Genomic DNA, 27,642 nt, shown 5'->3' with positions numbered 1-27,642 from the left:
GTTTTCTAGTTGAAGATACTTCTTTGGTTTTTTAAAAGAAAGAAAATAGAATTTATTCAAAAGAAATAATTTTGAAGCCAATATTACTGAATTGCATCTTTTAAATACTGACATAAGTTATGACATTAATTTCTAGTGAGATTCATCTTCCAGGGATTGGTGGTGATGATGATGATGATGATAACAATAATAACAATAACAATGATAGCAGATATCATTCATATAGTTTATAACCTCACAGTAACTCTTTGAGGTAAATTTTATTATGAACTCTCCTTTTACAGGTGAGGAAACAGAAGATAAGAGTAGTTTAGTGATTTGGCTAAGTATCACACAATTAGTTAATGTTAGAGACATCATCTGAACTTGCTTCTTTTGTACCTCCAAACTAGCCATCTCTGCTATACTACCTCTCTGCTTCAGAAATAGATTTGGGATGCATATGTATTTAGATCATGACAGCCTTTATTTCCTTCCATCACTTCTTATGGGCCTTCTGAAGCTATACCAGCAACTCCTTTATAGAGAAGGACATTTTCAGAATTTATTTCTCATGAGTTTCCTTGAAAGCCCTGAGCAGATTTGGACCTACTGTTTTCTTGAGCCCAACTCTTAATTCTTATTGTAGATTAGTTGTGGAAAGATGATGAGCTTAATGCATTCTCAAATCACTACAAGAAAGATTTTAGTAGATGTACATATAGAACAGAAATACTCAGAATAAAGCTTGTAAATTAGAAAACTGAGGAGAAATTTGCGTTTTATTTTTTTCCCTCTTTTTTAGGTGATTTCTGTATTCAAGGAAGTTTTTGGTCCCAATACTGTCCCATACATGGGTACAAGACAGTTCCACATCTCTCCATATGAAGTTCAGGTGAGGAGACAAGATATTTATTTAACAGCTCTTTTGTTTCGTTTGTTTGTTTTCTTTAAACATCTATGTATTTATTTTGTTTACTTATTTTTCCAATTACATGCAATGATTGTTTTCAACAATAATTTTTTTGCAAGGTTTTGACTTTATATTTTATTTCCTACCTCCCTTTCCCTCCCTCCCACAGAAAGCAATCTTCTATAAGCTATACATGTATAACCATGCTAAACAGATCCATAATAAAAGAATTATCAAATCCAAACGGGGGGGAAAAATTAGAGAAAAAAAGACCTGATTTATGACAACCTTTAAAAATTGAAGATGGCAAACTTTTGTCTGTATTTAAGCTCTACAGTTCCTTCTCTGACTATGGATGATATTTTCCATCATAAGTCTTTTAGAATTGTCTTTGATTATTTTACTGTTGAATTATACATGTCCATCATAGTTGATCATCACCTAGTGTTGCTGTTAATGTGTATCAGTTCATGCAAGTCTTTGCAGCCTATTCTGAAGTCCCATCCCTCATGGTTTCTTATAGAAACAGTGGTGTTCCATCACATTCATGTACCACAATTTGTTTAGCCACTCCCCAATTTATGAGGATTTCTTCAATTTCCAACTCTTTGCTATCATGAAAAGACAGCATCTTTTTTGTTAATCTCATTTTTTTTCCTTTCAACATATTCACATTTGATTAATTTTTTTTTAAAGGTTGGCTATTCAGTTCTTTCTCGTGGCAACTATGTTCCTCAACAAACCCAGAGACCTTTGTCTCTCTTACACCAGTCCTTAAAATTCCTTGAACCTGTTATGAAATGTGTACAAATGAACTGGATGGTCATCCTTGTGGGTCCTACTGCTGTTGGGAAGACCAGTTTGATTCAGCTCCTGGCCCACCTGACAGGACATACATTAAAGATTATGGCTATGAATAGTTCTATGGATACTACTGAACTCTTGGGTGGATTTGAGCAGGTAACTACTCTGTCTTCTTAAGTATTAAAAAACTCTTTGTTCTTAATCTTTTGAAACCTTTTCATTTTTATATTTCATTCCTTTTCAAACATTAACCAGACCCTCAAGGAATGCGCCTTCCTTTATAAACAACAGAATTAGCAGAATTTTCTGAGACAAGCATGCTTGTTATACCATATTTAGTCTCTCCCCCCCTTTTGTTTGAATTGTTGTATTCATTTTTTTTTTCCTGGTTCTTCTTACTTCACTCTGTATCCATTTATTTATATTTTTTGTTTTTGTTTTTCTTGACGAGACTGTGAGGTTAAGTGCCTTGCCTAAGTTACATAGAGTTTTTTAAAGCATTATTTAAAGCATTAAAGCGTTATCTTCTGGGCACTATGCTAAAGTGCTTTACAAATATTTGATTTGATTCTCACAATATCACTGTGAGGTAGCTTCCACCTATTATTAGCATCTGTTTCTTGTTGTTGTTGAAAAAACTAAGAACAGAAGTTACAAAGCTTGAGGTTTGAAGTCAGGCCCTCCTGATTCCTCTAGACACTGTTTCCAATATGATTCAGGCTTTAGAGTTAAAAAGTATACTTAAGCTATGTTTAATATATTTAAAGGGCTTTCTGTACTCCTAAATTCTTCATATTTGTTGTCTCTTCTAATATATTTTTTAAAGTGATGCTTGTTACTGTCCTGCTGGGGTGCGTACTAGTGACTTTGATGATTACCTTTGACTATTTTAATTACTCACATTATAGGTTGACATCATACGACCATGGCAACAGCTGCTCAAAAAAGTAGAGTCTACTGTGAGTGTTCTTCTCAGGGACAGTCTTTTACTCAATCCTGAGGATGCAGAGGTAGTTCTTCGTGCATGGAGCAATTTCTTCCTCACCTATAAGCCCAAGTTTCTTGGAGAAGTTGGAAAAAGTATCACCGTGGAGATTGTGAACAAACTAGAAGCAGTGTTGCTGCTTGTCCAACGCCTGAATAATAAAATCAACTCCTTCTCAAAGGCAGGTAGGTGCATGCTGTGTAAATAAGTTTCTGAAGGAAGAGAGTGCAGGCTGACTCTGTCCATGGTGCCTGGATACTTGGGGGGGGGGGGGTTTCTGCTAGCTCCCTAAAGCCATTATTTATGCAGTAATTATTATAGTCATTAAAAATCCAAGAATAATTTTGAGCTTGAAAATATAGTAAGAAATGGTAGTCTGAGGTAATGAATCAGCAATACTGATTTTACACGTAGCTAGGAAAGGTAGAATTTTCCCAGTCCTGTGGTTGATTATTGAAATTTGCAAAGATCAGTTTGTATAATTTTGAAGTTTTTACTTAAACAATTAACTGTAGTCTGATGGTCTCTAATTAAACTTAATTATTTTAATCAGAAGCTGCATCTCTATTCTTGAGGCCTGGCAACTTAGAATTTTTATTTCTATGCAAAGATCCCTGGTAGGAGTTCATCACTTTAGCCATGAAAAATATAATCATTTACATAGTTTACAAATTCTTTCTCCCTGTTCTTCCATCTTCTCCCTTCCTTTTCTTCTCTCTCTCTTCCTCACCTCCACTTTCTCTTTCTCTCTCTCTCTCTCCTTCTTTCACCTCCACCTCTCTTTCTCCCCCCTTTGTGTCTGTTTCTAGTCCTTTTTCCCCCCTTCTTCTCCCTGAAGCCTCCCCTCTCCCTCCCACTTCCCCCTCTTTAAATGAAACCAATATGCTCCCTTTATCAAAGAATGGAACCCTTGGCATTCATAAAGTAATCTTCATCTGTCAGCTTCCTGCTTAGAATGGAATCTTGTTAAGTGACATGGTCCCTTTAGGAGAAGTTTATCTCTGTAAATAGGAAGTGTTATTCATGCGACATGGGCTGATTGATTGAATTTTTAATCTTAGAGATGATGTCATCAATGATTGGCTTTATAGTATATCAGTAGCCTTTGAATTGGGCATTTCCTGATTTGTTTGTATTCACGATTTGGAAATCTTTCTTTTTGTTCTTTATTAGAGGTCATTTATGATTGAGGCAAGTGTCATTTAAAATATAAGGAAGTCAAGTTGGGAATTGTGAGCCTACTGCTGGCATGGAAACAGTAATTGGCTTATGGGGCTCAGGGCATCCTTCCAGGAGAAGGCAGATGCCTATATTCACTTTATCAATTAATTTAGTTTATACAGTGTGAGGACAGTGGTAGGGACATATGGAGGTGGATAAAATGGTATGATAGAATGCTTGGAGTACCACCTTAAATGTAGGTTTGGATGATATTTAAATGACATTAATTGATGTGGCATAATATGCAAAAACTTATGGAAAAAAGGCTTAGTTATTAGCTTATAACAATATAATCATTGATTTCAGAGCAATGATACAAGTTAGTAATTCTAATTAGGTTCTGGTTCAGTTCAGCATCAAGACTTCTCTTCATTTTCCTTTCCCTATCATGATGATGCTTGCAAAAGTAGTACTGCTTGCCTATATAATGTGGTTTTACCTTCATGTCTGAGGAGGCATGGAATGCCTTGTGTTGTTTTATATCTTGGGAAGCTACTGCCGTAACTACATACCATTAAAAATTTTGAGTTATGGATGAAACAAAGAAACCTTTATCCTTTAGCTCCTTAAAACACAGAGGAATATTGCTTTTCAGTGTCCCTTGACTCCCATTAACTTGTAATTCTACCTTTTCTAGGTTAGAGGGTAAAATTAAATCCAACCTAAAGTCCTGCTCTTTGAATTCTGGGCTGCTTGTTGGATCTAATTTCTTTCTGGAGATGTGTATAGAACTCTTATACCTTACCAGAGAAGAAAACTGAACATAATTTAATCAGCTTCACCATGCTCCTCATTTTCTTGTAAGACCCATACTGCATCTGATTGAAATGTAAGGAATTAAAGTAATTTGTTTCAGCAGCAAGTACTCAGTTAACCCAAAGAAGTGTATTTTGTAGACATTAATTACCTACCATTTTAAATCTCAATGAAAATTTCTTAACTTGGTGACAATTTTTAATAATTGATTGAGATTGTAGCTCTCTTCCTAAATAAAATACTGATATTTTGATTGTTCTCTCAGTGTCATGGTTCACTGTTGCCATTTGATATTGAACATTGTAAATTGGAATCTTACCTCTGCTATTTCAGAATTTTCCAAGCTTGTGGAAGAATTCCGAAATTTTAGATTGAAGCTTATTCAGACTGTGGATGGTCGTAGTCATGGCACATTTGAGTGGGTGGACAGCATGTTAGTTCAAGCTTTACAATCTGGAGACTGGCTTCTAATGGACAACGTTAACTTCTGCAAGTAAGAGAGCAATTCATTACTCTTTGGTATTTCTTGGGTGAAAGGATTAGTTATTTTTCCTTTAATTTGAAACTTATTGTTGTCCTCAGAATTTGAATGCTTTTTGGTCCTTAGACTTGTTGCTGATAATTAATTTTTTACAGTGTACTCTACATGATGTTTTGAGCTCTCCTAAACTTGTTTTCACCCTAGAGTTATGTATAGCTTAACTTGGTTTTGACTGATGTCTTAATTCCTGGTAAAGAAAATGATGATTGTTATTAATTTCCTAATGACTTTTGAGTAGGCCTATGTCTTTTATCTGTGCCCTGACTTAGTATAATAGAAAGACTGTTGTACTTAGATTCAAAGACCTTGGTTCATGTCCCAACTTTGCCATTTACTTGGTGTGTGAAATATGTCCAGATATTTTGAGTTCATTTTGATTGTCAATGGATAGAGTGGAGACCTTCAAGTTAGTTTCACTTGAGATTGTTGACCTGTTTTTTAATGAAATTCTTTGCCCCAAAGCCCTTCAGTGCTGGATCGTTTGAATGCTCTGCTTGAACCTGGGGGTGTTCTCACTGTTAGTGAAAGAGGAGTGATCGATGGATCGACTCCCACTATTACTCCACATCCCAACTTCAGGTATTCCATTTATTGTTTTCTGCCTCAGAATCTTGTGGCCCCCACCCTTTTACAGTCCAGTACAGTATAGTACAGTACAGTGTCCAGCAAGAATCTTTAGATTATCTTTTAAAGAACCAAGCCAGAGAAATGATATGATGAGCCTTGAATATCATTGTTATGCTTAGGTGCATTATCAACTATTTTATTAAGATTCAATGATATGGGGTGGCTAGGTGGCGCAGTGAATAGAGCACTGTCCCTGGAGTCAGGCGTGCCTGAGTCTAAATCCATTCTCAGACACTTAATAATTACCTAGCTGTGTGTCCATGGGCAAGTCACTTAACCCCACTGCCTTGCAAAATCCTAAAAAAAAATAAAATTCAATGATACAAACAAGGGGAAAATGCAAATTCAAGGCAACATGGCTGAAATGAGGTCCATGTTAATCAGTAGTCATTTTTGCTAATCTTTGGAAGTTTAAAGTGCTGAGATGTAAGTTTTCCAAGATGAAAGGATATTTTATTGTCTATCTGAGCAGGTAACTGCTATCAAGATTAAGTGTAATCCTTAGAGAACACAATTCCATGGATTTTGGATTTCATTCAACACTTTCTTTTCTAACAATTCTAAATGAGTGGTATTACTAGCAATATTAAGCCATTTTGGAATTTACCTGGTTAAAGGCAAAACTAAAGATGTTGATCTCTTAATTAGCCTTGTCAAGGACTGTGTATGTGACTTGATTAGTTCCACAAAGATGATGGACTTTAAATTAGTTACAGTGTGATTTGTTTGTTTGTTTTTCTTTTTCTACCTAACCAAACTTGTAAGGCTTTTCCTTTCAATGGATCCTATCCATGGAGAAATATCCAGAGCCATGCGGAACCGAGGAATTGAGATTTACATTCCAGGAGAAAAGGATGAGAGTAGTCCAGATCCTCTCGATGTGAAATTGCTATTACATAGCATGGGTTTGGTTGGAGACAATTTATGTGATGCCCTTATAACCATGCACACAGAAACCAGAGAAGCCATTGCAGGTAAGTTGAATTACAAGCACCTGCACTTCAGAAATCACAAAAGAAAGTGTCAAAGGAATAGTAAGACATACTGGCTTGAATCAAGAAAAAGTGAGTTTTTTTAAATTTTTTGCGTGATACACCAATTTTCTACTTTTTAATTCTTGTTAGTTGAAACAGTGGACCTCTGTTGTTGCCATGAATGTGTGTGTGTGTGTGTGTGTGTGTGTGTGTACATATATACTTTAAGCATGTTCCAGTGGAAGTTTTCTGGATGGTGAAGGTGCAAGAGTGGGTCATTTGTTTCCCCAGAGGCCTCTGTCCTATGCCACAGTTCAGATGCATGCCCTTCTGTGTATGAAAGAAAAAGCAAATCCATTGCTGGCTAAAACTTTGAATCAAGGGCATCTAAATGACAACGAGAATAATCTTTTTAAAAAAATTTTTTCAATGTTTGTGGCAAAAACTTGTTGAAAAACAGTTGCTCACAAAAGGGTAATGTTTGTTTTCTAAGGTGCTCCAACATCATCTATATCTACCTTTTTTCACACATCCACACTCATTGCCCAGCGCCTACTGCGGGGCTTGAGTGTAGCCAAAGCCTTTTATGGAGCTTGCTGGGAAGTGTATGTCTGTGCCCAACAGTCACCAGCAAACCGACAGGTAAATATTTTGAACTCTTTAACTTGAATTAGAATATTGAATAAATGATATATAAACCTGTTTGCAAGGTATCAAGCACAGTGTAAAGAAATAGCATCTAGTGCTGCAAGGCAATAGAAGGTTTTTTCATTTTTTCTATTTCTCACTACATTATATATAAACCGAAGCAAAGTATAAAGAGATAGTTGGACAGAGAGCCAGATTTAAAGAAAATGGAACTCAGTTTGACTTCCCCCAAGTGCCACTTATTATTTTAAGGGACCACAGTTGGGCTCAGTTCTGTGATCTATAAAATGAAGCTACTCTATTTGGTGGCATCACAAGTTCTTTACAGCATTAATTTTATGATCCTTTGATTTCATCCCTTCCATATCCTGAGAAAGATAACTTATTAAAATGGGTTGGGTGTAGAATCAGATGTGAGCCCTGAGTAATAGGAAAATTGCAGTTATTCTTATGATAGAATTGATTCCCTTAATGGAATAACTAAGCAAGATCTAAATTGTGTAGCTGTGTATCACTAAATCTTTCTCAGTGCTATTGTACAGTGCAGTCTGGTTAGGAGTTAAGAGAGATGGTTATTTGTCTCCTGGAAATTGTACTATGTTGTAAGTATTATAATTGAGCTCTTGGATAGTGTTCATAATGTTCATTGCCTAGTAAATAGACTTCCATCCTCAGAGCTGAGAAGATCTGGGTTTGACATATATTAAATGGTTGACCTTGGGCAAGTTAACTAAAACCAGTCAGAGCCCTAGGCATCTCTTTAAGACTAGAAGTTACAGTGCAATCTTCTGTATGAATGTTGAAAAGATCCTCATTGACAATTCCTTACACTTATAAAACCATAGGTCCAGATCACCCTAAATTGTAGATGCTATTTATCATTTCCACCTTTTCTTATCAGCTCGTGAAGGAAATTTTGGTGAGATGTATTTCTTCTCTGAAGTCTCCAGAAAAGTGGGGTAGCTCACTTCTTGCCTTGGGTGTGTGGCCAGACTCTCTGCCTTCAGCCCTGTTTGCCACTGAAGATTCCCACCTTTCTACAGTCCGACGTGATGGACAGATCCTGGTGTACTGCCTCAATAGGCTAAGTCTGAAAACCAACAAGTGGGAAAGGTGAGCAAGAGAGTTAAGTTTGTATTGATCCATGATGAAGAGAAGCAGCTTGGTATATTGGAAAAAGCACTGGATCTGAGGTTAAGAGGATCCTTGTTCAAAGCTCATCTATGTCACTTGCTACTTGTGTGACCTTGGGAAAAGGTCTTGGTCTTTAAACTGTAGAAAAAGAGACCAGACTAGGTAGCTTTTGAGTACCTAGATGTTTCTATGATCTTTTGTAGTGCCAGGTTTTGTCCTTGACAAATAGGGGATGTGTTCATAATATTCCAAAGCAATACATTGTGTGACCAAGAGCTATCAAATGATTGTTGGTTTTCTCTAGGGTTCAGGTGTATCATATCTCAGTTGATCAACCATATTTTTGTTTTAAAAGTGGTTTTTCCAATCCTTCATTGGAATAAAGCATAGGTGGTATGATATTTTTTTTGTTTCTTTCTGTTGAACAGAAATGTCATGGTTGTGATTGAGCCTTTAAACCCAACATACTCTTTGCCATCCTTGGTTCTGAGTAATTCCCATGTTCCTCATTGTACTATTTTTTTGTATTCATGCCTTTGCCTTGTTGAATTGTAAAATAAATTCTTTTTTCTTATTAATTCTTGTCCTTTTATATGAATTCCAGGATACTTCCACTTACTTTACAAGACTTGGAGAAAATAATCCAGTCCTCCAACTCTGAGAATCTGAACTTCCATGCAATTGAAATGGATACTTCTTGGTTAGATGAAACCAGTGTCTTGGCTACTTCTATTAAATTGCTCGTTGAAAGAGCAACCAATCAGGACTGGGTTCTTCGAGTTAGGTGGCTTTACCATCTGGCCAAGAATATACCACAAGGCCTTGGTAGGTTGAAAGATCTCAGTTCTTTTCTGTGTATCTTAATGAATGTATTCATTTCATTCTTAATTTTTTTTTGAATGCTAGCAAATGTTCACATTTTGGAGAACAAGCATGAAAAAGGGTAAAAACATCACTTGTACACAGATATTCACAGTAGCCCTGTTTGTGGTGGCAAAGAATTGGAAATTGAGTGAATGTCCATCAATTGGGGAATGGCTCAATAAATTGTGAAAGGGTTTACATGAACTGATGCTGAGTGAGATGAGCAGAACCAGAAGAACATTGTACACCCTAACATGAAAGTGATGATCAATCTTAATGGACTTGGTCATTTCACCAGTGCAACAGTCAGGGACAATTTGGGGGTATCTGCGATGGAGAATACCATCTGTATCCAGAGAAAGAATTGTGGAGTTTGAATAAAGATCAGTAACTATTATCTCTAAAAAAAAAATAATTTATCTTATTACGTAATTTTGCTATCTCTTATACTTTATTTTTTCCTTAAGGATTGATATCTCTCTCAATAAATTCAATTTGGATCAATATATAGCATGGAAACAATGTAAAGATTATCAGACTGCCTTTTGTGTGGGGTGGTGGAAGAGAAGTGAGATTAGGGGGGAAATTGTAAAATTCAGAACTTAATAAATATAAAATTATAAATAAGAAATTTTCTCTTAAGCCCTAATAGAATAACATTGTGTGAAGAGTTGGAGGTTAACCCTGGGTTCTAGAATCACTTAATGACATAAGCCCCTAAAGCTTGGAATACTTCAGCTATGGATGTGGTTGGTTTGTTGGTCATCTAAATCTAGGACCAACATATTGGTCACCTTAGAGTTCCTATGATTCCTGCATCTTTGAAAGCACAGATCCTTTTTTACTTCCCTGCCTACCTCCTGCTCCCCCAACCCCTCTTTTCCAACATGTAATATAGTAGTTCGGAAGTTGTAAAGCTTTCTTGGCTCCACTGTGTGAATGTCTACATAAAAATTAGTGCTCTACAGTTAGAAGGAACATGTATAGAAAAGGCGCAGCTGGGAATTGAATATGAAGATATATTAAAAAGATGAAATTAATGGGGGAGAAAGGGAAAGGAGAGGTTGAATGGGCTAAGTTATTTCACATAAAAGATGTAAGAAAATATTTTTACAGTGGAGTGGAATTGGAGGAAGGTGAGGCAGAGTGAGTGGGCCTTACTCTCATCAGAATTGGATCAGAGAGGGAATAACATGCACACTCAGTTGGATATAGAAATCTATCTTACCCTAGAGAAAAATAGGAGAGGAAAGTGAAGGAAGAAAGGGGAGGGGGGTGGGGTGGGGTGTAAGTGATAGAAGGGAAGGGAAGATTGTGGGCATGGTGAGTCAGATGCAGTACACTTTGGAAAAGGGACAGGGTGAAAGGAGAGAAAATAGGATAAATAGGGGCAGGGAAGAATAGTATGGAGGAAAATACAACTAGCAATTGCAACTGTGGGAAAAAAGTAGAAACAAGTTTCTCTGTTAAAGACTTCATTTCTCAAATATAGAGAACTAAATCAAATTTATAAAAAATAAGTGCCATTCCCAATTGATAAATGATTGAGAAATATAATTTTCAGATGAGGTTATCAATGCAATCTATTTAAATTTTTTATGTCCTACCTCATTATTGATAGGATGATAGGAGAAATATGGGTTGGAACAATTCTAAGATACTCCCTTATGCCTATTGGATTGGCTAAAAGGATGAAGAAGAAAATGACAAATGTTGGAAGGGATGTAGGGAAATTGAGACATTGATGTTCTGTAGGAGGAGTTGTGAAATGATTCAACAATTTTGTAGATAAATTTGGAAATATTCCCAAAGGACTCTAAAACCATGCATACCCTTTGGCCTAGCAGTGCCACTGCTAGGTCTATATTCCAGAACAAATGAAATTTGGGAAGAAAAGAATCTATATGTATTCGAATATTTATAGCAGCTCTTTTCTGGTGTGGGTAGTTGGAGATTGAGGGGATGCCTAACAGTTGGGCTGTGGCTGAACAAACAGTAGTTTGTGATTGAGATGAAATGCAGTTCTGTTATGGGAAATGATTTACAGGATGCTCTCAGGAAAAACCTTGCATGAGCAGATGCAATGGGAAGTGCATCATATTGCAAGATGATCAACTGTGAATGGTCTACCTTTTCTCAGCAGTTCTGTGACCCAAGAGACCTTTGAAGGACTCATGATAAAGAAGGCTATTCATCCCATAGACAGAGCTGATGTTGGCTTAATATAGACTGAAGTATACTCTTTTTTTTCACTTTTTCTTGAGGTTTCTCTTTTTTTGTGTGTGTGTGTGTGTGAGTGGGGGGTTATGTTTATTACAGTATGACTATTGCAGTAATGTTTTTCATGATTACACATTTTTAACCAATACGAAGTAATCTGCTTTCTCATTGAGGGGGAGTAGGGTGGGAGGGAAAGAATCTGAAACTCAGGGTTTTGAAAGTAAAAGTTGAAACTTATTTTTATAACTGGGGGAAAAATTTTTTAAAAAGAATTAGTACCCTATTCATGTGCATATTATCATTAATTTAGTCCTTAAAATAAAAGATGGCTTATTTTAAAAATTCTTTTAAGAACATGAATGATGTCATTGATAACACATTTTCCTCTCAGTGTCTGTGCATAGATACCTCATTCAGAGAAGGATTGTAGAAATGAGCACTATTTACTTTTTTAAAAAAAATTTAATTATTTTTAATTTCACAATGTTTCTCCAATCTTGCTTCCACCCCCCACCCCCACACACACAGAAGGCAGTCTGTTAGTCTTTACATTGTTTCCATAGTTTACATTGATCTAAGTTGAATGTGATGAGAGAGAAATCATATCCTTAAGGAAAAAAAATAAAGTATAAGAGATAGCAAAATTACATAATAAGGTAACTTTTTTTTTTTTAATTAAAGGTAATAGTCTTTGGTCTTTGTTCAAGCTTCACAATTCTTTCTCTGGATACAGATGGTATTCTCCATTGCAGACAGCCCCAAACTGTTCCTTATTGTTGCACTGATGGGATGAGCAAGTCCATTAAGGTTGATCATCACCCCCACGTTGCTGTTAGGGTGTACAATGTTCTTCTGGTTCTGCTCATCTCATTCAGCATCAGTTCATGCACATCCTTCCAGGCTTCCTTGGTTCACCATCCCTCCTGGTTTCTAATAAAACAATAGTGTTCCATGACATACATATACCACAATTTATTAAGGCATTCCCCAGCTGATGGACATTCACTCAATTTCCATTTCTTTGCTAACACAAACAGGGCTGCTATGAATATTTTTGTACAGGTGATGTTATTACCCTTTCTCATAATCTCTTCAGAGCATAGACCCAGTAGTGGCATTACTGGATCAAAGGGTATGCACATTTTTCTTGCCCTTTGGGCATAATTCCAAATTTGTCTCCAGAAAGGTTGGATGAATTCACAGCTCCACCAACAATGTATTAGTGTTCCAGATTTCCCACATCCCTTCCAACATTGATCATTGGACAGTCTGAGAGGTGTGAGGTGGTACCTCAGAGATGCTTTAATTTGCATTTCTCTAATAAGTAGTGCTTTAGAGAAATTTTTCATATGACTATGGATCACTTTGATTTTGTCATCTGTAAATTGCCTTAACATATCCTTTGACTGTTTGTCAATTGAAGAATGGCTTGTATTTTTAAAAATTTGACTCAGTTCTCTGTATATTTTAGAAATGAGTCCTTTGTCAGAAATACTAGTTGTAAAAATGTTTCCCTATTTACTACATTTCTTTTGATCTTAGTTACAGTAGGTTTGTCTGTGCTTTTTAATTTAATGTAATGGAAATTATCTAGTTTGTTTTTAATGATGTTCTCCATTTCTGCCTTGGTCATAATCTGCTTCCCTTTCCATAGATCTGACAGGTAAGCTATTCCTTGATCTCCTACTAGTTTGCTTATAATATATTTTTTTTTTTATGTCTAAATCCTGTATCCATTTTGATCTTTTCTTGGTATAGGGTGTGAGGTATTGGTCTAATCCAACTAATGCCGTACCAACTTCCAATTTTCCCAACAGTTTCTATCAAAGAGAGAGTTTTTATCCCAGTAGATGAATGCTATTTACTTTTAGCCTTAAAAGTTTCCTTATGTTTTCTAGTGATTACACAATATACAGTCATTTCTGTCATTTGATGGGAAAATAGGAAGGAAATGCATCAGCAGAGGTAGCAATTACTAAGGAACATTGAATCTCTTAAATATAGGTTTCTATTAATTTCTATATTTCTGTGTTAATGATTGGAATTGCTGAAAAATCTGTGTTTTACTTAGTGCAGACCCGGCGGACTTAATGCAGAAATTGATAGCATGCTTACTGTCAGAATGATTAGTTCTTTGGTTTTTTTCCTCTTACCTGTAGAGTATGTAAAGACTTATCTAGAATCTGGTGCTACATCGCTGACAAACTTTTACTCTAATCCACTCTCTGCTGAGATCAATAATATTATCAAGATAATACAACCAAATGTGACAGGTATTTCATTTCACCTTCGGGGGGCAGTGGGCTTAAGCACTGATTCTTCCACTGAATTAAAAGAAATTAATACTTGGCAGAATGTGAAATGTAGGATAGTTTGTATTAATCCTCAAACTGTGAATATCAGAACTGTAGTTTTTGTATGAAATGATTGTTTTTCTTTGATTTCTGAATGAGAATGTTTGAAATAAGTTTTAAAAACAACTTCTATGGTTGCTGAATCATACTGTCAGCTGTTTACAACCTGCCATTCAGGTTTTTTTGCAAGGCAATGGGGTTAAGTGACTTGCCCAAGGTCACACAGTCAGGTAATTATTAAGTGTCTGAGACCACATTTGAACTCAAATTCACCTGACTCCATTGCATTACCTAGCTGCCGTACCATTCAGTTTTCTTACGCTGAAGATGACCAGTGACTGGACAATGGTAAAGCTGAGAGCTAAGTAGTCATGAGTAATTTACCCAATGGTAAGAAGATAATAAATGTCAATGTTTACAGAAGACATGACAGGAAATGGGACTGTTATGATTTTTGAGATCATTTTATATCAGCAGTGGGACCTATTAAAATGTCCACCAAATGAAATTATGATGTGGTACATACAGCAGTCTTAAGATAGCACATACGTTTGCAAAAATAATAGTGGAAGGGCTTTTCTGGGATTGTTTTAAATGGCATTTGAAGCATTTGGTGTTTTGTTTTTGTTTGCTTTTTTCTTTTTTTTTTTGCAAGGCAATGGGGTTAAGTGACTTGCCCAAGGTCACACAGCCAAATAAGTATTATGTTTCTAAGGTCAAATTTGAACTCAGGTCTTCCTGTCTCTAGTGCCACTTAGTTGCATCATATTTTTGGGTTTTTTAAATGTATTTCTTTGCTTCCATTTCCATGCTTGGCCACAAACACTTTCCCTGTGGTACCCTATTCATCATTGTTGCTTCTTGTAATCTGGATAAAGCAATAGAAAATATGAAGAACTGAAATTGCTATTGAGTCAAGGATTCTACTTAAATACTGTTTCTTCTTTTGTGACCTCACACTGTTAGATGAATCTGTGATTTCACTGGACCCCCGATGGAACATGCAAGCTTTGGATATTACAAGAAACTCAATGGACTTGGATACAGAATCCAATAAACCCAGGAAGATCCTTGTGCATTTAGAATCTGTAGCAAACAGGTAGATCAAGATAGTAATTGTGGATACTTGTGCCTGTTTTCTCAGGCTAAATGTTGTAGCTTCTTCAAAGAGTTAATGTAGAATTACTTTTCAGTGAATTGGAGAAGCACACATTTAATTTAGTTTGTCAGTTTCAGTCGATTAGCCACTATTATCTTTGTCATTATACTGATTAATGAAATGATTTTTGATTGTTCTGTTGAAAAGGCTTAAAGTGTTCCATGTACCTATACATATCCACACATACACATATTCAATAGAACTTTCAAAAGGAAGGAGTGAAACTCAAATAGAAATGGATCTCTATTTCGTTTTGAAATCTTGTCTTTGACATCTCTGCTTTAGATTATGGTCTTTGTTTAAAAATTTAGCAGTTTTTACTTTTTTTCTAACTACATTAGATATATCAGCATATAATTTACATGTTTTTTGTATGTATATTTCTATATTACTCTTATACAAAGGACATTCTTGACCCATTGTCATTTGGATATAACTGTTACAGGTTTTCTAGCAGGAGCTATCTCATCTCACTTATTTTCTGTTGTGATCATTAGCTTGTATTTGAGCTGTTTATTTGGTGCAGTTTGTGCTTCTAGGAACCCAACATTAATTACTCTATCCAACTCTGAATCTTTGATCTTGTGATCTTTCTCCAACTTAGGTCAGATGTTAGTCACTTTTTGATCTAATTTGTTCAGTTTGCAAAAAGAGTGAAGTAGAATCATTAGCTATTGCTGAAAGCTCACAGTTGGAAAACATGTTATGATTCAACTCCCTCATTTTAACAATGAGCAACTGGGGACTATAAATAGGTTAAGGGACTTGACCAAGATCACACAGATTGATAGCCTCATAATTTGAATTCATTATCACAGACTGCAAAACCTGTATACACTCTGTATATACTCTGTATATACTGTACTACAATGACATAATATTCAGATTATATTCAGTCACCCAAATCATTTTGGGATAGAATGTATTAATAGATAATCATTTAGAGTTGTAAATTTGTGATAGCAGGTTTAGATTAATATTTTTCCCCCCACTTTATTTTAGGGCAAATCTATATCTTGACCGGGAAAAAAGGGTTTTTACTGAAGCAAACTTGATTTCCACTGGAGGCAAGAAATCAAAGAATAGTGCATTAAGAATGTCCTTAGAGTTCCAAAAAGGTGAGATTATTTAACTTAGATATTATTGTTAAATTTTCTTGTGGTTCTTGTTGGCTAAGGCATTATGTTAGTGTTCAATATCTTTTTCTAGTTAATCAGAATAATTTTTTAATTTTTAAACATTCCAGAAATAGATTTCTGGAATCGATTTATAGTATTTCTATAAGAGCAAGTTCCCCATATCTTAAATTTCATAAGACTGAGATTTCTTGTTAAATATTAATGAAAAATGAAAAAAATAATTTTCCTCCACTTGATTTTTAAATCCTATTCAGTCAATCAAGGATTTTGTACATAATGTAAAATGGTTAAGGCACTGTTCAACTTGATCAGAATTCTTCAGGACAGTCCTTGGATCATTTTAATTTTGAAAGAAAGTGGGAGCTACTTATCCTAGGGAACATGTTCTCTAAGAACTTGTTCGTCTTTATTTTTTATTTTTTAAAAAAGACTTAATACCTCACTGATTATTTTTACCCTAGCCCCAGGATTGACTCCAACAGTTCTAATGTTTTTTAAAGTCATTCTGCTTTTTTAACTAGTGTTTTTGACTCAAAATTAAAGGAGGCATAGATTTTGTTGCTTATTTCACTAATAGAAGTATCATAGAAGTTCCAGTGACCCCAGTATTTAGGCAAAATAAAGATTAAGATTGAGTATCTATGTCCATATAATTTATGAAGCATACATGGAAATTTTTTTGTTTTTTTGTTCCTCAAGATCCAGACAATTATCAAAACGTGTCCCATGAAATTGTGATCCATCTTGCTGCTTTCTTTGAATTTTGTGATTCATTGATAATGTTCTGGGTCCAATCTTCCCAGGTGGAGTTAACTGATGCTAAACTGTTTAAGGTGAGTAGAACCACATGTATCATCTCTTCTTTTTCCCTTCCCAACCCTCCATCCACTCCATCCCTGCTTTTGGTAGTCTTTCAGAGTGGATTGATGGCCTGCATACATCTTTCCATATCTTTAATATTATATATTTATTTCTGGCTATTGTATTTGTTTGTTTGGTTTTGGTGGGAGAGGGGAGGGTTTGCAAGGCAATGGGGTTAAGTGACTTGCCCAAGGTCACGCAGGGAATTATTAAGTGCCTCAGGTCAGATTTGAACTCAGGTGCCTCCTGACTGCAGGCCTGGTATTCTATCCACTGTGCCACCTAGCTGCCCCCTGGCTGTTATATTTGAAAAGAGGGACTTGACTATTACAACTCAAGAGTTGTAATAGACATCTTCAAGGTTGCTTTATGGAAGAGAGGCATTGGTGGGATTTACCTGTCTCCAAAAGAGAATATGAGGATTTATGGAGAAAAGAATGAATATAGTTTCTTCCCAAAGAAAAAAAACTAGCTCACCATTAGAATTGCCCCAAATGAAGAATGGCTTCCTAATATGTTAATGTATTCCTAATACAGAAATACTACTTTTTAGTGAAGGTAGTCATCCCTTGGATAAGGACCAGATTCATCAAACTCTCTTACAAACTTTTATTATTCACAGAACACTATACCACTGAACACAGTTTTAGCTCCTTACTCTGCCTTATGTCTTATTATGACATATATGTCTCTGTGAAATTGGATTCAAGTCTACATTAGTTATATATTATGTAAGACAAAGTTTTCATAGTGTTTTTATATGTTAAATCAAGCCTTGATTTATCTTACCCATTATAGTACACTTTGTCACTAAGTGCAGAAGGAAATGATCTTAACTCAGTATTTATTAAGATGTATAACTAGGAAGAAATAGCCAAATGACCTTGAATTCCTCATCAGAACTCTTAAATTGTATTTGAAAATGTGCATCTTTGACTTTTAGTTTAAATGGTCGTCATCTTGAACACTGTCTTCATAAACAAAGTGTTATTTTTCGATGCTGCTAAGCTCAGGATAAGATAATCTATTGTATTGGAGAAGATAAAGTCAGACTCAGATCTTGGTTATTTTGGCAGCTAGTGATATATGTAGAATATTAAAATATCAGTTTCCAGTCTACACTTTAGCCTGCTGATTCACACACCTTACTAGATTTTAATAGTATCTATAAAGGAAGAATAAAGTTGGAAGACTTGTTTTTCTCATTGAAAATGAGAACTTCCTCTGCCTATGTGGATTAGTACTTGTTGATACTCCTCTAGTTCCCTTAATTTCTGGGAAATTAAGTGAACTGGTATTGTTTTTGTTAAAAGCAGAGGCAAAACTTGAAACTGGATCTTTCTAATTGAATCCAGCTCCATTTTTTGCTTCATCCTGAAAAATAAGGATAGGTAGAACTTAAGTGGCTAAATTGAATTTATTGGAACACTTTATGTGATACTAGGTTGAAACTGGTACCCAGAGAAATTAAACTTGTCTGATGTCTCACAGATAGTAAATGTCAGAGTTGTAGGATTAAAATCCAGAGTACCCTTTCCATTGTACTCCTGTGATTGTATTTTTTTACTCAGGATAAAATTTCCTTGTAATTGATGCTTTTTGAATAACTGAATGACAATTAAAAAAATGTTTAGGGGCTGTTACTTTGGAAGCCATAGTAAGGCCAGATCCATGTATGTTCTTTTCCTAAAAATTTTTCATGTTGTGGGATTTGTGTAAACATGAATAGGCAATAATGATGCGGTGTATTTGATAAAGGGAGATTTCTGTGATCCATCGTGTCTTGCATTTTAGATCTTGCATTCTCTGCTGTGGCGTGATCGATTCTGGACAGTGTCTGATATGGTCAAAGTAGATTCAGAAGGCTTAGCCCTATTATCCCTTCACTGGCATTGGATTTCAAAGCATTTGGTTGGTGGGGCTCCCCAGCTACTGATTGATCATGAGGAGAAGTAAGTTTCTTTCTTTTGGTACACTTATCTCATATCTCACTCTCCCTTGTGTGTGGTAGTGGTAGTGGTGGTGGTGGTGATGGTGGTGGTGTGTTGGCAGTGGTGGTAAGCACCAGAAACAGTGATGGCAAGAATTAGTCCAACAACAACAACTAAGTGAAGAGAAAGATAAATTGAAGATAGTGTCCCCTCTCATACTTGATTGGTTCCCTTTTCATGCTTTATGTAAAACTAAGCTCTTCTTGCCACCCATTTAACCTCAGTGTTTTTCTTGTCTCCTCTTTTTCTTTATTCTCTAAAGATATTACAAAGAGGTTCTGGCTGTCTCAGAACACATTCACAACTGCCTTGGTAGCCCAATGGGAGGTTTTGCCAGTATAAAGAAGGTACAGAAGGCCCTGGGAAGACCTCTTCCTTTCAAGGTACACAATTTGTTGTTAGTAGTGCTAAAAACTAAATTTCCCATTTTCATTAACCTTTAATTCACCAAAACCTTTTTGGGCTTCAGTTTCCTCATCTGTCACATGATGGGGTTGGATTAGATGATCTTTTAAGGTCTCTTATAGTGCTAAATCTAATTCAAGGTTTTTCTGAAATGAATTTAACCATTCTATCTTTTTCCAATGAGACTTCAATCTATATACATGTATTATAGACCAAACAATTTAGTTCCTTTAAAAAGTTAGGACTTTTTAATTGAACAATTTATATGGTATCTTGTATAATTATGTTTTTTCTTTATATGGTGAAACCTTTTCAGAATAACAGAGGAGGTGAATAAATCAGTCTATCAGAAAAATATTTATTAAAGTGTGCTAGACACTGGCATACAAAGACTAATGGGAAATAGTCCCTACTTCAGTGAGAATGTAAGTCCTAAATATTTAGCCACTGTTATCTGGAATAAGTGCGTATTTGAATCAAGGACATTTTCCCTTCTCTAAACCCATAAGATAGACCAGTATTGCTCTTCTGCAGTAAAAAGTTTGATTTTGGTTTGTTATAGGATAAGGTGGTGGTGGAATGTTTCCAGCAATTGAAAGTACTTTGCAAGTCACTTAACATCCTGGACTTGAAACCTGCCCTAGGGGAAGGTGGTAGGAGAGATGACTTCATTCGCTTGAGAGTTGTTGCTGATGAGTATACATTGAAGAAATATTTACTGCAGGCTTGGGGATTGATCCTTAGAGCCAATTGTTTGGAAGATGTCAGTCCAGGTAGGCCATTATTTTGGTGTCGGGATGAAAATGTTTGTGGTATGTGGATGTCACCTTGAACACTATGTTTTGTAGATTAATGTAAAGTATGCCTCTTTTGTTCAGACACTTTGAAGACCCTTGTGAATTCACAGTGTTTGCAACTTAAAACCAAAGGGATATCAATTGGTTGCTCAGAAAGGAAGCGAATGGACAATGCAATTACATGCAAACCTAAGGTAGCTTCCTTGATTTCATTGGCCCGGAAGGTTCAGTTGTGGCCAGGTATGGAGTACTTGGCCCTGCTATGGCAGTACAGGATAACAACGGACTTTCTATCTTCTTCTTTTCTTGGAAGGTAAGACATTCTCTTAAATTCCTTTGGGGCATTTTAGTTTATGTGGGCTGCTTAGCCTCATTTCCTGAAATGTTCTTATTTTAAGGTAGAGCACACAAGCTTAATCTTGAGGGTAGTGAGAAGGAAAGGACAAAGTTACTATCTAAGGAAAGAGAAATTTTGAAGATGAACTAAAATTTTATAACTTAACCATTCTTTTAAAAAAATTTACTTTTCTCATTAAAAAAATCTTGTTTCTAAAGTAACATGGTCTATGATTTGTGTGAATGTATGCACTAACCTGTTCATATCCATTAACTTATACTCTTTCTTTTATGCTCTTTCCCCACAACCGTGTTCCCTTTGTTTTTAATTAGGGATTGCAGCAACCAACAAAGAAAGGTAGACCATGACTTAAGTTACCATATTGCATTTTGTCTCAAGCATACACCAAACACCTCTCAGCAGCTTAAAAGTCTTTGGTATCTAATGGACCATAAGGTAATAATTCTGTGTTTTTAAAAGAAAATGACACCTCTTAATTGCAAAGTTTGTGGATTTTTTAATATTATTTTAAATTTCTTAGTTATTTCCCCAACTTCATGCAAAGATAGTTTTCAATATTTAATTTTTGGTAAGATTTTGAGTTCCACATTTTTCTCCCTCCTTTTCTTCCCTCCCTCCCTCCCTCCCTCCCCTTGTGACAGCAAGGAATCATATATAGGTTTGTAAATGTATGATGATGCTAATCCTATTTCCATATTAGTCATATGTTGTGAAAGAAGAATCAGAATAAAAAGCCACTCCTCAGTTGATGATCATTCCCTCAATTTCTAATTCTTTTTTTGCCATAAAATGCTCCTATGAATATTTTTGTACAGGTGGATCTTTTCTCCATTCTTTATGCTCTCTTTGAGTATAGACATCGTAGTGGTATTGTTGGATTAAAGGCTATGCACAGTTTTATTATAGCCCTTTGCACATAGTTCTAAATTGTTCTCTAGATTGGTTGGATAAGTTCAGAATTCCACTAACATTATTGCCCCAGTTTTCTCACAATCCTTCCAACAATGATCATTTTCCTTTTTTGTTATATTGGCCAATCTGATAGATGTGAGGTGATACCTCAGAGTTGTTTTAATTTGCATTTTTCTAATTCATAATGATTTGGAACATTTTTATATGACTATAGATAGCTTTAATTTCTTCATATTATCATTCTTCATATTCTTTGACCACTTATCATTTGGGAAATATTGCATTGGTTTTATTTGTGCAGAAACTTTAATGTAATCAAAATTATCCATTTTATATTTTATAATGTTCTCTGTTATTTGATAATATCCTCTCCTTTCCTATATCTGACAGATGAACTATTCCTTTTTCTCCTAATTGTCTTACAATATCACTCTTTAGATCTAAATTCTGCATCCATTTCGACGTTATCTTGAAGATTTGAGATGTTGCTATATGCTTACTTTCTGCCATGTTGTGTTCTAGTTTTTTAGCTTGTGAATTTAAAGCAATGGTTCATTTTTTAGGTTAGTTTTTTTCTACAACATTCTCCCCAACTCCCTTTAGAGGAAAACTTATTTCAGTGTAGATTGATTCCTAAATATTTTTATCAATTTGATGTCAAAACCAGATATTCATCTTCAAGATGTAATTCAAAAGATCTGCTATCTGATTTTGTTATGGTGTTGCTGTAGTAAATTGATCATTCCCTTCATTCTGGATTGAGGATAAAATCATACATTCAACTCAGTTGAAAAAAATTCATCATTTTCTTGGCAGATAGGAGTGTAACTAATAGCTCTTCCTTAATGTATAATAAAAGAATTCTTTTATTAGTTATCATATATCTTTTAGTATCTACCTCTTTAATGAGTGAAAGGACAGCTGTAAAGATCTCTGACACTTTAAGTCCATGACCCAGAGCTCTCCTTCCCTGTTTCCCTGTTCCCTAAATGATCTAGTGTTGAGTTCCCCTGTCCACCAGGGGATTCATACAGCTTAGGAGAGAAAAGAAACATGTGTACACTTAGCATACAGGATAAAAACAATGTTGTAACTCTATTTTGGGCAGGATGTAACCTGGCAGGATGTAACCTGGGTCAAGAAGTTCAAGAATAAGGGGCGGCTGGGTGATGCAGTGGATAGAGCATGGGCCCTGGAGTCAGGAGTACCTGAGTTCAAATCTGGTCTCAGACACTTAATAATAACTAGCTGTGTGGCCTTGGGCAAGCCACTTAACCCCATTGCCTTGCAAAAAACCTTAAAGAAAAAAAATTCAAGAACAGGGCTTTCAACAAGTGAGGCCACAAATGATGCAGTTGTATTATCAAATCAGAGTTCTGTGGAAAGTCTTAAGCTTGAGGTTCACCAGAGCTTAGGTTTTTTTAGTCATGACTAATCTCATAACCCCAATTTGCTCAAGAGGCCATCAACACTTTCCCCTTTTCTGTTTACACAACAGGCTCACAATTGCCCAACCTGATGTTCAACCTGGGTTACATGATTCTGAATTCTCTCGATAGCATATATAGTTACTTTGGTTACAGAAAAAAAATTTTTTTGATTATACTTGGAAAATGGCAAAGTAAAAATATGAAATCAACATAAGACACAATTGTATAATGCTCTAGGTCCAATGCCTGAAGAGGGTAGGATGTTCAAATCATTTAATTATCTTATCAGCTGTCTTTTCAGGAATCAAGTCTCACTCAGAGACTTCTTGGATGTCTTTAACCAACTTATTCAAATCATTAATACCAAAGAATATAGTAGAATTCCCAAACCATTCATTAAGGTGAATTCTAACCTTATTCCATTCCCATTGAGTATCATTATACTCCAGACTGGTCACACAAATTTGCATGTAGCCATGTTCATAACTAAGTATTGTCTAAATTCTACCATATCCAATTCATCTATAGAAACTACTGTCTTCTTCAAACCCTCTAACATTTGCAAAAACTGCATATCAATATCTTGACTGTTTCTGGAAGCCCAAACTTAAATTTTGTACATTAGATTTAGATAGAGCAAGTGATATAGATGAGGCTATGAGATACAAGCATAATTAACTCCAACTATAAAACAACTGATACATCTCTTAAACCTTCCAGATGGGGAGGTTCTCCTGTCATTGAATTAATCCACCAAAAACATGATCAGCACTGGATTTGTACCATTGTTTGGATTTTAACATCTTGAATGTGAAACCCACACTTTTACTTAGAGCAAAGATAGTTTTTAAAATCAAATGATCAATGTCATAATTACAACAAAGCTGAAAACAGTAATAATACTATGTAACCATGTACCAATTACAGATGGAGAAAGACAACCAATCATGCAATTTCTTGCTCAAATCCTATTTTCTTCCCTAACACAAATTGTTCATTACAGAAGTTTGTAATGTATTAATCAAATGATAAATATTTTCATAAAAGTCTTCTTCAGAGTCTTAAATGTTCTAGTAACATTTTCTAACAATTCTTAAGTATATTTTGCTTTTATCTTTTCCTTATTTATCACTTCTTTACATACACACGCCCAAATAATGCAATTGTAACAGTTAATATTTTTTCCCCTCTTTTTCTCAGTAATGATCATAAATTCCTCTATATGGGGTGTGATACTATTTAAGCCAGAAGAATTATATCTAACTTCTCAGCATCTCTTCTTTGATATTTCCAATAGTAACTTTGTTATATCCCAAATAATTTTCAGCTTTTCATATCAAAACAAATAATTTTCAGCTTTTCATATCAAAACAACTTCAGTCATACTTCTTTCTCCCTAGTATTGATTTTAATAGAAGTTCAATATTCAGGTCCTTTTGTAGTTCCCAAATTGTTCACGATTAATATAAGCATCACAAGTTGCCCTATAAGTCCATGATGTGCTTTCCTTTTGCGTTGTCAGTCCTTCCTTTTCCTCTTATGCTTTCTTTTTCGATTTCTTAAGTATAAGTTTTTCATTTTCTGTATTACTTGATCATCTGGTCTGCATGGTCTGGTGTTCCTTTCTGACATCCAGACAGTTTCTCCATCTGTGGACAAAACAAAAGCAGACCCTCAACCCAGGTTAGTAATTGATCAAGTCCTTTCCAATGTCCATTTTTTGTATCCTTCTATATTACTCTTTGAGTACTATTAGGGGTATTTTATTATGTTATCTATGGTAATTTTGTAACCAGTGTTTTTCAGCCTTGCTTTCATTCTTCTCATCCAAAATCAAATAATTAATGAATACAAAGCTTTATTTAGGCATGCCCAGTCTGTTCCCCACATTCCCTCTTTTCTGTTGTGTAAGAACATTTTTTAACTACCTATTCTTCCTCTCAACTAGAGCTTAACCTGTGGTATTTTAAGGAATACCTGTAATAATTACTTTGTATTGTAATATTGACAGAATTGTTTAAATGCCATAGAAGTATATCCAGGGCCATTATCTGTTTTTATAGATTTTGGTATCCCTGCAAAACAGTATAATAAATGATCAGTCACACCTTGAGTAGCCTCTGAACTTTGCTGTTGCCATAGTATATGAGCTAAATGTTTCTACAGTAATAGGAATAGATTTCATTTTTCCAAAAGATATATGATGAGTCACATCCAGATGTCATAATTCATTAGGAAACTGGCCTCTAGAATTCTTGAAATAATTTGGAGGGGTAGGTAAATACCTCTTTGTGGACAGTTTTTTACTATATTCCTAGCTTGGGGGTGGCTAGGTCGCGCAGTGGATAGAGCAGCGGCCCTGGAGTCCGGAGTACCTGGGTTCAAATCCGATCTCAGACACTTAATAATTACCTAGCTTTGTGGCCTTGGGCAAGCCACTTAACCCCATTGCCTTGCAAAAACCTAAAAAAAAAAGTTACTATATTCCTAGCTTGCTCTCTGGTGATTTTAAATTCTTTCCTTAGAAAAGAGGCACTCTGATGAAATTTTTTGTGAGACAGTTTAGCTTACTCTTTTACTAAGCTTATAAGGAGTGGAAGGGTTAATTGATCGGTCCTATGATTATTTTCATATATATAGGTTCAGGCAATCCAGGGTGGGAATTTATGTGTTCAGTAAAAAATTGATGTTGATGGCCACTCGAGCGAGTTGGGTTTTTTAGTCATAACTGACCTTCTAACCCAAACTCACTGAAGCAGCCATCAACACTCTAGTTCAACTTGATATAATCTGTTTATGTTTTGTAAAACTGATGCTTGCTCTTTAACAACTTCACCATAATGTAGGCAGATGATTAAGAAAGACTAGTAAAGGACCCAAGTTTTCTGCAACCTTGGAACTCATGTTCTGTTTTTCTTTCCTTTTCCATATCCAGGGATCGACTGAGGAAATAGCTTCTTTGTGGTCTGAGCTCATTAACTCTGCCTATATGTCCTTCTGGAGCAGTGCTGTCACTACAGATCCAGAGTACTGGTTAACTTGGAAACCACTCCTTGAAGTAGAAGGGAAGGAAGTTCCTCAACCTCTGGACCCATCTTTGAAGGTTTTCTTTTTTTTACAAAGTCATTGGTCACTATTCAGATGGAAAATGTAAAGAGCTCTGCCAATCTTTTTCAAGAATATGGCACTATAACAGTCAGTTTAGACTTGTTTATTCCAGAGTCTAAGGTTGCACTATCAATTTAGGTTGACTAAATGCCAATAATAACAATAACAACAACAACAACAACAACAACAACAATAATAATAATAAGCTGCCACAATTCAAGCTGAAGAGCAATTTGAATAAACTTCTCATTTTTTAAAAATATTTCCTTTGTCGTTGGTTGTAGAGTCACTGATTTTTGAGGCAAGAATTCAGTGTTCTGAATACATGTGATTTGAATATGAACTCTATTAATTATTTGTTTTGTTTTCCTGTGCAAAACATTTAACTTCAGGTTATTCATTTAAAAATATTAATATACAAGCATTTATTAAACCCTTACTTTGTGTCAGATACTGGAATCAGGAGCTTAGATTATAATTTTTATTTTTTTTATTTATTTTTTTTTTTTAGTTTTTTGCAAGGCAAATGGGGTTAAGCAGCTTGCCCAAGGCCACACAGCTAGGTAATTCTTAAGTGTCTGAGGCTGGATTTGAACTCAGGTACTCCTGACTACAGGGACAGTGCTCTATCCACTGCACCACCTAGCTGCTCCGAGCTTAGATTATAATGAGGATGACAACAAGAATAAGTATAAAATAAGTATATAAGAATAAGTATAAATAATAATAAATTATTATATTATTAGTATTATCATTATAATGATAAATAAGTATTTAAAAAAAAAGCCAAAGCTGTGAAACAGAAGATCATTTAAGAGGATACTACACAAGTGTGGGAAACAAGAAAGAGCTCATGGGGAAAATAAGTAATATTGGCCTAGCAGGCTGCAGGATGGTAATCAGATCTTTGTAGTACTTTTCCCCCTTCTCATTTCTTTATTTCAGTATCAGAACCTAATAGCTAGTATAGAACTATCCTTATCTTTTATTTCCATGACTTCAACACCCAGACCTATAACTTTTGTGATTTCTTTTGTGATTGACATTTGTTGATTGTTTACTATGTACAAAGACACTGGCTTAGAGTTGGAAATATGAATAAAAAGATGGTTTCTGCTATCTCTGCCCTCAAATAATTTGCATACTGATGGAGAAAACACAAACAAAGAAAATGAAAAGGGGAGATTGTTCAGAAATTCTAGGAGAGTCAGGAGTGTAATATGGAGAGGACTGACCCGGTTTTTTACTGTAAAATGTATTTTCTTGGAAGAACCAGCCAATCAGAAGTTAAAGTAGTATGACCATTGTGAGAAATCCCTGAGAAGATTCCAGGGTAACTAGCACTTCATAATATTTTTTCTTTTCTGCAGGATAAAGAATTTTGTTGCTTCCTTTTATATATTTTCTCATGACTTTTCTATTTTAAGAATTGAAGCATAAAAATGAATTCTTTTAGAAACAC

General features: G+C 35.3%; 1 protein-coding gene across 5 annotated transcripts in view; it reads left to right on the top strand.

Annotated features, from left to right (window-relative positions):
• MDN1 (midasin AAA ATPase 1) overlaps positions 1 to 27,642 on the top strand; it is a 195,378-nt gene that overhangs the window by 107,974 nt on the left and 59,762 nt on the right. For 4 of the 5 annotated variants that reach the window (XM_074187144.1, XM_074187145.1, XM_074187143.1 and 1 more), the window contains exons 41-59: positions 785 to 874; positions 1,589 to 1,852; positions 2,605 to 2,866; positions 4,992 to 5,151; positions 5,662 to 5,778; positions 6,592 to 6,800; positions 7,294 to 7,442; positions 8,350 to 8,561; positions 9,187 to 9,407; positions 13,826 to 13,939; positions 14,987 to 15,119; positions 16,182 to 16,297; positions 17,018 to 17,151; positions 18,974 to 19,131; positions 19,433 to 19,553; positions 20,138 to 20,348; positions 20,454 to 20,685; positions 21,042 to 21,165; positions 26,008 to 26,175. In XM_074187144.1, the coding sequence (XP_074043245.1) occupies positions 785 to 874; positions 1,589 to 1,852; positions 2,605 to 2,866; positions 4,992 to 5,151; positions 5,662 to 5,778; positions 6,592 to 6,800; positions 7,294 to 7,442; positions 8,350 to 8,561; positions 9,187 to 9,407; positions 13,826 to 13,939; positions 14,987 to 15,119; positions 16,182 to 16,297; positions 17,018 to 17,151; positions 18,974 to 19,131; positions 19,433 to 19,553; positions 20,138 to 20,348; positions 20,454 to 20,685; positions 21,042 to 21,165; positions 26,008 to 26,175 (3,195 nt within the window). The remainder of the gene's footprint in view (positions 1 to 784; positions 875 to 1,588; positions 1,853 to 2,604; positions 2,867 to 4,991; positions 5,152 to 5,661; positions 5,779 to 6,591; positions 6,801 to 7,293; positions 7,443 to 8,349; positions 8,562 to 9,186; positions 9,408 to 13,825; positions 13,940 to 14,986; positions 15,120 to 16,181; positions 16,298 to 17,017; positions 17,152 to 18,973; positions 19,132 to 19,432; positions 19,554 to 20,137; positions 20,349 to 20,453; positions 20,686 to 21,041; positions 21,166 to 26,007; positions 26,176 to 27,642) is intronic. The other variant, XM_074187146.1, reaches the window with a different exon arrangement.

Source organism: Macrotis lagotis, chromosome 5 (genome assembly GCF_037893015.1).
Source record: "Macrotis lagotis isolate mMagLag1 chromosome 5, bilby.v1.9.chrom.fasta, whole genome shotgun sequence".
Taxonomy (NCBI): domain Eukaryota; kingdom Metazoa; phylum Chordata; class Mammalia; order Peramelemorphia; family Peramelidae; genus Macrotis; species Macrotis lagotis.
This window is presented reverse-complemented; position numbering and strand designations above follow the sequence as displayed.